Below are 12302 nucleotides of genomic sequence, written 5' to 3' on the forward strand. Positions count from 1 at the left end.
ATATATTTATCAGGGGGTAATTAGATTCTCATATAGTCAACTAGAGGTAGTGGATGGTTACTGTTATCTCAAAGCTATTCAAGATAGTGTGAGGGATCAAATTAGATGAGATTAATAAATTGGTAGTTATTTTAATGTTTGATTTTACTTTATTTTCTAATTACAGAATTGTAATAATCGTAACCAAATTAACAATAGATTGATATAGAATTGTTGTGCAGACAATAACAATTCTAAACTCATGAGACCGTTTGCAGTAATAGCCCACTTTAGAAATATTTTTAGGAGAAAAACTCAGGTATAAGATATTCTACCTAGTACTTCCCTTCAAGGGCATACCCAGGATCAAAACTAGGAAGGGAGCAAGCCATAGTCAATCAGGTTGTTACATTTCAGCACGTAAAAGGCAAATGAAACCAACATTTTAAGAAAATTATGTATAATCGTCGCAATGCTTTATTAGCTATGACAAGTAGTATTTGCTTGAAAAAAAATTTAATTTTTATTAAATTCATTATATTTTCACTTCTAGGGGGGCTAGAAGTTGGTTGATATCATAGAGAAAATTCATCTTAGATTGTGTAATAGTTTAAAAAATTTTCATTTACTGCAGAGAAATTTGTATTTTTTTTTTCTTTAACTTCTTAAAAAATTCTTTAAAATAGAAAATCGTATATATAAAATATTTTAAATTTTCTAAATAAATGTAATTTATTTTTATGAAGTACATATATAATATGGAGCAAATAAATTTATCCAGTCTAACAAGTGGGTACTGAATAATAACTCTAAACTATTGAACTTTAAACAGTATTTATTGTTTGTTATCTGCTTTATGTATTCTTTTATCTTTTTCGTCAACTTTACCATATATGTAATATATAGTAAGGGAAAATATTTGAATCCGATTTTTCGACAGAAATACATGTTTTGAGGTTCCCTGAGTCAAAAAAATCTAGTATCACAAAACGGTCCGTGTGTCTGTTGCAAACAGAATTGCTCTAAAACAAAAAGTAATGCTTAGGATGTGAAAAAAAACTTCGCTACAATCGACCGAGCGGAACTGCCACTTTATGGAATCGATTTTCACACCTATTTTCGATTTCCTCCGAAACGATTTTGATTAAACTCGGTTAATAAATGAGAGGCTAAGTTCTCTTAATACCAGATAGGCCTTATCCTCATTGAAACAGTAGAACAGGGCTTAAGCGCCGAATTTTCAAATACTTTTCCTTTTAAGTACTTTTAATTTTGTTTATTTAAAAAAAAATAAAAAACCACTTCTCATTGTTAGCAATAATAAACAATGAATAGATACAGCATATTACGCCCGACTTTTCCTGATTGCATGACAGCTTCATTATCTTTCGTTAAACTGTTGTATTTTTTAAAATATAAAATTTATATTTATTATAACCACCTGGGCCCTGTTTCATAATAAAGTACAAACTAATACAATTAGTCTTGTCGATTTAACTTAATACAATTGCACTGACTTACTACAATAGGAACTTTTACTTTAGTACTTTTAAACCCTTGTAATATCACTAATAGTCCTCCCTATTATGAAAAAAATAGGTATTAATGCAATTACCACGTTGTTTCTATACTTGTACTGTGAACTAATATTATTAGATTTCATTATGAAACAGGGCCCTAGCCGATCTGGTGTTAAATAAAAAAAAGGAAATTTTTGTTATAAGTAATTGAGTAATTTAAAAACTACTACTTTCATTACCAGAATCCCTAGAAAAAAATAGTTTATTTTTTAAATACTGCCAGTATAATAAAGTTGTTTATTTTAAAATCAATATTATTATTATTATTATTATTATTACTCCGTTTTTACATTGCTGATACACGTCTTGTTAAAATCCCTACAAAACCTCATATTTGCACTCTTACAACTAAATCTCATATTTACACTCTTATAAAAAAAAATCTCATATTTACTGCTTACAACTAACCTTTTTCTGTTTTTAATCAGTAATTCCATTGAGTTTTTATTTGTTTTTTAAAAATTCTATTATATCCTGTATTGGGGTTAACGAATGCAGGTAATTGAAGTAAATTGAGCTAACTATAAACATTTTTACGTTTAAAGAAGAGTGATAATTCACTGTTAAGAAATTTGGAATGAATTATTACTCCGTTAATAAATGATAAGTGAAATGAAATTACGTTGCTACGCTTAATCACATCAGTTAGCAACCGTTACTGTTTTTGTTAAGTGTCATGAATTCTATTATTATTTATTAAGGGAAAATTATTAGTAAATGTTGAAGAGTGTTGATAATTTTTAACATCCGCGTTTGATGAGGAGCTTTTGGATATTTCAGGAAAATAAGTGAAACAACAACGATTCAATGAATAAAAGAAAAACGAAAAATCCATGTGACGAAAAGTCCGAAAAGAACCGTCATAAATATGATTATGATGAAGACGAAGACGATGATGACTTTGGAAGTCTGTACTGATTTGTTTTATTCTGCATTATGCATGTTTATGAAAATGTCCGAAAATTAATTTTGTTCTCTTACAGTAACTATTACCCCTGGTGGTTCAGTTTTAATGCCTTCTCCAAACCCTTACAACATGTCTGACCGAATAAAAAAAGCTAATCAGCAATTGGAAGAAGAAAAAAAAAAGGCTGCCCTATGCCAAAGAGTTCCCAAAGTTCGGTTTGTTGATCCTGCAGCCTTAGATGAAGATGATATGGGTATAGGTATTTCTAGTTTTTCTATGCTGGGATAGTGACTGTCTCAGAGACTATACCACTGAATTAATTTTAAATGTTCTTAGCATATGTATTTTCTTGTTTTTCCCAAGCAATGGATTTGTTGTGCAGGGAAAATCCAGAAATAATGTTGTGTTAAGTTCTGATTATATCAATGTTTAATAATTTATACAGTTACATATATTCTGGCCTAAATGTTTAAATCTTAATTCCATGTTATACATTTAATGATAATTTATTCATTATTTTCAATTATGAACTTTCTTTCTTTGGATATAAAAAGAAAAATTCTCTCAACTTTAAACTTCAAACTTTTTATCCTTGATATAAGAAACATTTTCTAAAAATATACATTTTCTCTCTATCTCATTATTGTTCTTTTGGAAGGTCTACCTGCTAGTCCATGTCTTGATTTAAAAAAGTGGTTCCCAACTGGTGGGCCAGGGTTTTACTAATAATATCTTCGCTTTCCAATCTGTCTCTAAGCAAAAAAGCTATAAGAATGGTACAGGACAAAATTTTTAGCAAACTACCATACTGATGATTTTCATTGCTCTTGCACTAACATCCAATAATAATGTTTCAATTCTACAGTAAATGTCAAAAATATCTATGGTGCAACACTCCATCATAGATTCAGAAATCTTCTTTGATATAGTTTTCATATTGATGAAATATTTTCATTAGAAAATATAATTGACTAAGGGATTCAAAAAAAGTTTTATTGTATCATCTACATATTGATAGTTGGCTTTAATTGGCTGGTGTCAAAACGTAAAGTTAAATTGAAAATCTTTTGGCTGACAGTAGTGACTAAAGAGCTCAGTATAATTTCAATTTTTATTGTAACATTATATAAAGTTATTTAGCTGCCAATAATGTCCATCATGATAAATCGTGATTTTAAAGTCATAACATTAATGCAGAAAATAAAGTGAAATTCAATGTTTTAGGTGTAAAGAGTGATTTCAACACCCTAACATTTATTTATTTTCAGTTAGTCATTTGTGTTTGTTCTGCCCAATAGAAAGAAGTATAAAATTTCAATTTTTATTGTATTTATTACATAATTATTGATTATAATATTTGTTGAACATTTATTTTATTTTCCAGGTGAAGGGAATACAAAGAAATCATCACATTCTTTATCTGAAAGTAAGCCTTCCAAAATACTTCTTGTGACCCTACCAACTGCATATTCCATCGAGTCTGAAGAAATTCTGACTGATGATGATTATGAAGATGACTTAGACTTAAATACCGATGATTTCAGGAGGTGCGGAAGTAACCAAGAATCTAGTGTTGCCAAGTTTTCTGAATCAGAAGAAGAACTAGAAGACAGTACATTACCTCTGACTGAAGAAACTTTAACTTCCTCTTTGGAAACAGTACTGTGTCGGAGTGAAACGGAGGAAAGTGAGTTAACCGAGAGTTTCACAAAATCAATTAATTTGAATACAGAAAATGAATTAATTAATTCAGTCCCTTTAGATAATAATAAAAGTATAAACAATAAAGAATTATTAGGAACTGAAATAGATGAATTGGTCAAAGATGTCATCGATATTTTGGAAACAAATGATTCAATTGAAAAATGTGTCTCAAGTGAACAGTTAAGTAAACAACTGAGCACGTTTGAGAATAGTAAAAGTAATAAGGTATCTGTAATTAAAACTCTTAAATCAGACTTTTCAGCACCCAAGTTGACATCAAAGCCGACTACTGTTAAAAAAAGAAATACTGTTGTTGATCCTCGTCCATCTACTGCACCTTCAAAGAGAATGTGTTGTAAAATAGGTGTCATCACGAAATTACCGGCATATAATGGATTGAGGTCAGAGTATGGACTCAGCAAAGAACAACTGCTTGAAAGAGAGAAGTAGGGTTTTATATTAATCTGAATTTTTTTTTAATTTGTAGTTTATTTCTTAAGGATATATGATGTTGAACTGGTTATATTGAGTTTAGAAAACAATTACTATTTTCAGTTATTATTGTTGCCACTAGCAATTTTTAATTTTAATTAATGAATCATTCCATGTTGGTAGCTAATGTTGTTATTAAAAACAAATTCATGTTCCTTGTGTGTTCATCCACTCACTAACTCGAACGGACAGACATTTTAATTTATTTTATATAATTTAACTGTGTGTTTTAAATTTTTAAGAATTAGGAAATCTGTTCAAGATGTACAATAAAATAATGTGTAAAAAATTTAAAATTATATTTTTAACGATGAAGCAAAAAAGGAGGAAAATGTGTTTAGGGATTTAGATTTAAACATTGTTACAAACCTGCTCATTAGTAGTGTTGAAGCAAACGACACAACCAATTTACATGTTTGATGGCTCAGATTATTCACTGAGATCTCTTGATTCTTTTGAAATAATTTGATCTCAAAATACTGAAATTAAATCTGTCTGTTTATTGCTTTGGGCTATGTTTTGAGTGAACACCACGACCAATTTTGAAGTTCGATGTCTCAAGTTACTGGGTAATATCCCACGAGTGTTGAAAAAATATGAGTTCAAAATATTTTATTATATTTCATAACCTTCCTAAATAATTGAAACTTTCTAGTGGCATTATGGCAAATGAAGTCAGCATATACAACCAGCTCTGAAGGGAGCCTTGTGGTCTTAGCCAACGACCCACAGGGCAGCTCCGTCGCAGTGAGCTTTTTCTTTGCTCCAGTGCTTGCCCATCGAGAACAGCAACCTCAGTTGTTGAGAACCTGTTTCCTGTTGGAACCTTGCAGTTTCGGTCACAGACCTTTAGGGCTCCTCCATCAGATAAGGTGCAGCTGTAAGGTAGAGGGCTCTTGCCTTTTTCCTGTTGCGCCTTTTCTGGGTCTTGGAAAGGGCTACATCACATCCTGAGATGTAATAGCCATAATCTCTTCCTGCCTTCCAATCTGGAGGTCAAATCCTTCTATCTCTTCCCTTAGGATTGAATACATTTCCCCAAGGATTCATCGATGGTGTCTAAATTAATAGTTAGTGGACACAGTTGTAGTTAGATTAATATTATTAGTCTTATTTTTTTTAGTGGACATTTTGTTCCACAAGTATGTGGGTGCTTAAACTACACTGCAGATAGAACCCCCCTCTCTGCACCGGGCAACAAATACAGGATGCGCTTGATTCCTCAAGTGGGTCGATAATAGACAGTATATTTTTATAGACCCTCTGCCTTACAGCCTCAGCACAAGGTGAGCTTTCTGTTTATATGGTGTAGTGAGGGGCTCATTAAATTATGGTGATTCTTGGGTGTTAATTGTGAACTAAGGGATATCATAGCCATGCTTTTGATATTAATTGGACATTTAATATTTGAGGAACTTATTAATGATTACAAATTGTATTATTAAGGCTAAGATATTTTATATATTTGTAGAGATAGAGATACAGTTATTTATAACTAATTTGCTATTAAATATAAGTAGATGGTCAGGGTTGCGGTCTAAAAAAGAAAAACAAATAGTTTTAAACTATTTGTTCTTCTTTTTTTGACCGCAACCCTGACCATCTACTTATATTTAAATCTTTACGGTTAACTATATATACATATATATAATTAGCTATTAGTTTCTAATATTTAGCAATTTAATATTAAATATTAAGGTTAAATTATATTTAATTTACAATTACAATAAATAAACACCAAAATTATGTTTACCAATAGTAATATTGGTAGAGAGAATGGAAAATGATCTTGCATTACAAATTATATATGTCCAACTAACACTTTAAAAGACGCTGTAGGAAGTTTTTCTCTTTAACACATTATTGACAGTTGTTTTGTAAATAAAGTCATTAGGATGTTGTAATAATGTTTTTGGTATTTTCAATAGTTTTATCTCATCTTTTATAACTTTAAATAGATCACTGTCAACAAGTTATACTTGCTCAAGAAATATGGTAAACTTAGGAAATCTTACTCAATCTTTGTCGGAGGAGATTGCATGTATGTTTTTAAAAAATTAAACAGAAGTTTATTTTAGTAATTTGTAACTATTACTTTGACTTTGACTTAAACCACTGATATTTTGAGGAAACAGTATTTCACATAATATAATTTTTTTTTACAAAACTAGAGGATGGATCTTGGCTTATTCTGTAACAGACCACAACTGAATTAATACGGACATGAGCTTTTTTAACAACAGCTTTAAAAAGCTCACACTGGACATTTTTGTAAATGTAGAAAATCTTTAGTCTAATAGTAGACTGATAAAAAAAATTGCAAATAATTAACGATTCTATGAAAGACAAAACTATGGGTTATTTAGTTGCTTGAATGTCCCCTTCAAATGGTTTTAACAAAAACAAATTCTACTTGATTTTAAAGAAAATTTTATCTAGTTTCCTATCCTACAATTTAAGATTATCTAACTTTAATTGTTTTTTTTTAAATTTGGATAGTGTTTCGAATTATTTAGTAAAAAACTGCCAGTCTCAAGAAAGAATTTTAAGATTATAAATAAATTGTTTTTTTTGTTATTACTTCCTATTCGACTATAAAGTGAAGCTTAAAAAAATATATATATCAATTTTCTCCTTTTGTACTGAGAATTGAACCATTGTCTGTATGGACCTTTTTGTTTCTTCTGAGGTTCACGTTACTCTCCTTGAATATTGCATACTGAATATTAAAAGATGTAAATATCAGATGTATAGATTTTGGTATAAAGTATCTAGCCAGGCTGGACATAAATGTGGTCCTACCTTAAGGTTCTCAAAAATAAATAATGTAAACTACACAATCTTATTCCAAGTAGTGGAAAATTAATATCAATGATGATATTATGCTGTTAATATGAAATGAATATGTTTAGAATGATCTATCTTACCTGATATGAGAATGATATATAGAACTGATATAGAATGATAATCCCATGTTCCTATTATAGTCATATTTCGAATCTTCAGAATAAATTAATTCTAATAATTTGCACTAACTGTGTGTACAAAATAGAATAAAAACTGACATAAAAAAAAAATTCTTCAATAAATTGATTAAATACAAATTTACCTTTGTAACGATGTATTTTTTTAAAAAATTCTCTTGCTTATTTTTTATTTTTACTCCATTATATGAGGTTCATTTAAAAATATTGAACTGAAGTTATGGATGAAGCAGGAAGTACTTCATATTTGGGTTTCAAGTCATAGACTATTATATCATTTTATTAATTGTGTTGGTAATTTCTTATTTTGTTCAATAATTATGTTTTCAGAACCATTCACTGATACAGAATAATACTCTGGTTCTTTTAATTTGTTTTTTAGGTTCTTTTTTGTTCTTACTAGATTCTATGGTCCAGAGAGGATCCTAACCTCCTTTGACTTGAGAGGTCCATCTCTAGCCTGTTATGCCCAGATGGCTGAGGTAATCCCCTCCTTTTTTGAGCTATGTAAGCTTGGTTCTTCTTTCTCTAGTACTTCCTAGAATCCCCACTGGGTACCCTTTTTGGATATTCTTATCTAATCCATCCTTTTCTTATATCTCGCCAACAGAATCTTTCTATTTTCCCCTATTTTTAAGTACATCACTTTCTCCTAGTAAAATTTATTTGATTAAAATTTAGTTACATTGTGGTTAGTTTATGAAGTTGTGAAAATAGAGGTTGCAGAAATTAATGTGTGTAGAAATATCGGCAGAGAAACCACAATTGATTTTGAATCTATTATTCAAGTAAAATTAAACTGGTTATGAACAACTATTTTTTGTAATTTTAATTCCTCAGCGATATGTCTAAAAAACATTTTTTTTAAAATTAATGTATTATTATTTTATCAAGAACGGTAATAATTCATGTCTCTGAAATAAAATTAGAAGCTTTGACAGACTTATATCATTTTGATTTGTCAGCAGATATTGATGGTTTTGGATATTATAATTACTAATAATTCGAGTAATGTAGTTGAGAAAGTGCATTGACAAAAAATTTTGATCTTGATAAAATTCTATACATTGTTTTGGTTACTAATCAAATGTATTTGTTTTTAAAATTAAATCTATCTTTGTTAGTATGGTTTTCTTCCAAAAACCAATTTTGGAGTATGGTTCAAGAGAATGGTTGAAATCGGCTTAGTATATTACACCATGCAGAACATTTTGAAATTCTGATTGATACCAGCTTTCCTAAATAGTTCCTATAATCAATCTACTCTGAAAAACAAATCTTTTGGAGAACAGATTATGATTTTTTTTTTACACCTTCCTGGTTAATCCTGATGTATAAGAGGGAGGGAGTATTTATCTGCAGGTAACCACTCTATTGTAATCAGAGTGGGGATTCAAGTTTTCATTCTGTGGTGCTACCATGAAGCAAAAGTTAACCCTTCCAGGCCAGATTCTAACACCACAACTGCAGTTTGGAGGTTGCTAGCTCCCTCAGTTACAAATGGCTTTTAACAGACCATGTTAATTGCAACATTTTCTACACCTTGCAATATAAAATATTTAACCTATTTATGGCATTTTATGACTTATACTACTTTTTATGCCTTCACTAGATATTTATGTTACTAATAACTGAATTGAACTTATAATTCAATTTGTTATTTTTTGTATCGATTTGTATCATTTTATTTTTCAGAAAGAAATATGAATTTTCTAAAGCTTTGAGAATAGAAAAAGAAAAGAAATGGGTAGAAGAAAGGCTAAAGCAAAAAGAAAATGAAATAAAGTTTAAAAATTGGTTGATTAAAAAGAAAAAAGAAGCTGAAGCCAAAACCTTAAGAAAACTTCAACAGAGCAACTATTGTTTTCGAACTACACCAGCTCCTACTTCACATTTGTAAGTAAATGCTTTTTTTTTATTTTTTTACTCTCTATCTGAAATGTTATATGACTTAAGAATATTTTTATTTTAGGGATAAAATTGGAGTATTAAGGAGAAAAATGCTGAGGCAAGAAAATACATATTTTTTATTAGATGAAATATTCAGAAATGCCAGACCTCAAGAACAAAAAACTTACAGAATATATCTTGGTTTATGTGTATAATAGTAGTATTTTTTAGAAATTGAAATTAATGGGTGGTAGCAGTAGATTTTGTTAACTCGAAAACTGTAGAATTCAAAGTAGTTAAATATTATGCATCAGTTACAAACTATGCTATAACCTTTTTTATCATTTCAGAGTTTTATGGGTATAATAAAAACCATCTGTGTGCGTGTGTGATAATTCAAGATTGTATCCTTAGGCTACACTGAAATAGAGAGGCAAAAATTAGAAATATCATTATAAATAAAATTTTAATACATTATTTCATTTCCAGAAATTTCACTTGTCAGTCAGTATGTCAAAATGGTGTTTTTTTGTGGGTAGGGGAAAAATCTTTCATAAGACGAAGTTCATCTAAACTAATAAAAATTTACACAACAGTGTAAGATTCCTACTCACTAAAAAATCACCTCTCAATTCTTCTAAACCACTCCGTGGGACCATTGTCAAGCTTTTCTTCATGAGGCATGGTATAATACATGTGAAAAGCTCGGGCTACACGTAGAGCACTTCTTCAATACGCACTGATAGCTTTACGGAAATATGACTGCTTTCGCCCAGATCGGTCCTGCATACAAAAGCTTGGAACTGGCTATATTAGCCAGAAGGTTCCTTTGATTTTCTCATGGTCCTCCAATATTTGGCACAATCCTAGCCAACTCATTAGTCACTTGCAGAACTCTGGTGCTAACTTTGTGGAAATGTTCATCAAACCAAAATCGGGCATCAATATGCATTGCAAGATATCTATGGATGGAGATATTGAAGGTTTGGACTGACGATGAGACTGATAATCACCCTCACTTTTTTACTGGTTATTAACACTATCTCAGTTTTAGGGTCAGCAAGCTAGAGGCCTAGTATCTAAACTGAAAGCCACTGAAAGCCATTGACGAATAGTGACAACTGCCTTGTTCGCATTTTAACATATCTCCTCCAAGAGTTTCCCTTGAACAATGATTACCAGATCATCCACAAAGCCAAGCATAATAGTTTCTTCTGGTAGGGCTAGCCTGAGCACCATGTCATACTGAATGCTCCACAGTAATAGCCCTAAAACTGAACCCTGAAGAATGCCACCCATGATCTTATAAGTTTTCAATCCAGCTACTGTATCATACCTCAGGATTTTATCAGTGAAATAACTCTCAATAATCTTTATGAGATATTGTGGAACTTCCATCCTTTGCAATCCATCCATGATACAGTCCCACCAAGCTGAATTGAAAGCATTCTTAACATCCAGCGTTATAATGGCACAGTATTTCTTACCACACCTTTTCCACCTCTTTCCTGCAATGGCTTCCTGAGCAGTTCTGATGGCAAAATCGATAGCCTCAATTGTCGATCTGCCCTTCTGAAAACCGTACTGATTATCCATCTGATTATGATTAATAGTCGTTCTTAAAATGATTACTGCTTTAATTAATCATTACTGTCCACTTTAACTTACTAATGGGATAAACAAAACTCCCTGTTTGGTAAGGCCCCAACATGAACTGAAAAGGATCTACCAGTGCTTACTTTACCACTTGAGTGAATAGAAGTCAAAATTTGAATACCATTAGGAAATTTTCAGGATCTAAATAATGTTTTTGGTATTGAAATGTAATTTAAATTTAGTTTTCTAATATGTCCACACAAAGTCCCATAAATATATGGATGATGACATACCATACAGTTTATAGTATGTTATAGAGTCAGGCTATAATAGTTGGATGCATAATACTTAAGTACTATATTCAGTATTAGTTTTTATATTTTTATTCTGAATAAATATTATTTGTTTTAGTTATGAAATGTTGATTATTCTGGAAGTACAGGTCTTTGTTTAAATAAAAATTTGTTTTTCTTCTCCACACATTATACATACAAGATTAAGTTATGATAGAAGTATCTGTAATATTCTAAAGATGGACCATTCTTTCTTTATTGCACAGTAAAATTAGGTTAAAAAAAACAGGCATGACTGGAACATTAAAAAAACAATAAAGCTGAAACTGTTCATGAAACATATATTGCATTCCCTTCCCATAAACATATATTGCATTCCTTTCCCATAAATATATATTGTATTCCCTTCCCATAAACATATATTGCATTCCTTTTCCATAAATAACTGGTTATAAGTTCAAAAATTTCGTTTTTTATTTGGATGTATCCAGAATAAAAAATAAAAAAATTTGTGCCACGCTTTGGTGGGGTAAGAGAAAGAAAGAGATGGAAAATTGATTTATATTCATTTTCTTCTTAATATCTCAAAAACATTTTTGTTCATCACAACCGTTATGATTTATAAAATTGAAGTACTTTAAATTCTGTATTAAAAATAATTCTATGCTGTTTTTTTTTTCTTAAGTCAGTAGTAGTAAGATATGAAAGGTATCAAACTCATGATATTTTCAATTATGCTCAAAATTACTCCAAAAACCATGAAATTCCAATATTTAGGGGAGGTAATACCACTTAGGGTTGAGTTGAATTTGTTTGTTTAACATTTTTGATTGTTGATTTAATAAATTATAATCAAATGTTTTTAAATATTTAATAT

At 30.2% G+C, this 12302-nt stretch overlaps 1 protein-coding gene across 11 annotated transcripts; it reads left to right on the forward strand.

The window, feature by feature from the left end:
• Positions 1 to 2175: 2175 nt before the first annotated feature.
• LOC106681041 (DNA ligase 1) lies at positions 2176 to 11750 on the forward strand. Of its 11 annotated transcripts, none has more exons than XM_024359493.2 (7): positions 2187 to 2466; positions 2543 to 2725; positions 3735 to 3770; positions 3851 to 4153; positions 4220 to 4616; positions 9342 to 9542; positions 9619 to 11750. In XM_024359493.2, the coding sequence occupies exons 1-7, from the start codon at positions 2367 to 2369 to the stop codon at positions 9749 to 9751; spliced, it is 1353 nt and encodes a 450-aa protein (XP_024215261.1). In that variant the 5' UTR covers positions 2187 to 2366; the 3' UTR covers positions 9752 to 11750. The 11 variants fall into 11 exon arrangements, with proteins under 11 accessions (XP_066909669.1, XP_066909670.1, XP_066909668.1 ...); XM_024359494.2 differs by having other exon boundaries at positions 4229 to 4616; XM_024359495.2 differs by having other exon boundaries at positions 4265 to 4616.
• The last annotated feature ends 552 nt before the right edge of the window (positions 11751 to 12302 follow it).

The sequence above is a fragment of the Halyomorpha halys genome, unplaced genomic scaffold (assembly GCF_000696795.3).
Source record: "Halyomorpha halys isolate HHAL.00 unplaced genomic scaffold, Hhal_1.1 Scaffold305.1, whole genome shotgun sequence".
In the NCBI taxonomy this organism is placed as follows: domain Eukaryota; kingdom Metazoa; phylum Arthropoda; class Insecta; order Hemiptera; family Pentatomidae; genus Halyomorpha; species Halyomorpha halys.

What these genes read in the sequence shown, in the direction of transcription:
- LOC106681041 (XM_024359479.2), top strand. Translation starts at nt 2,367, where the DNA reads ATGAATAAAAGAAAAACGAAAAATCCATGTGACGAAAAGTCCGAAAAG. An exon ending in CAACTGCTTGAAAGAGAGAA is followed by an intron (nt 4,617 to 9,341) that starts GTAGGGTTTTAT and finishes TTTATTTTTCAG; the next exon opens with AAAGAAATATGAATTTTCTA. An exon ending in CCAGCTCCTACTTCACATTT is followed by an intron (nt 9,543 to 9,618) that starts GTAAGTAAATGC and finishes TTTTTATTTTAG; the next exon opens with GGATAAAATTGGAGTATTAA.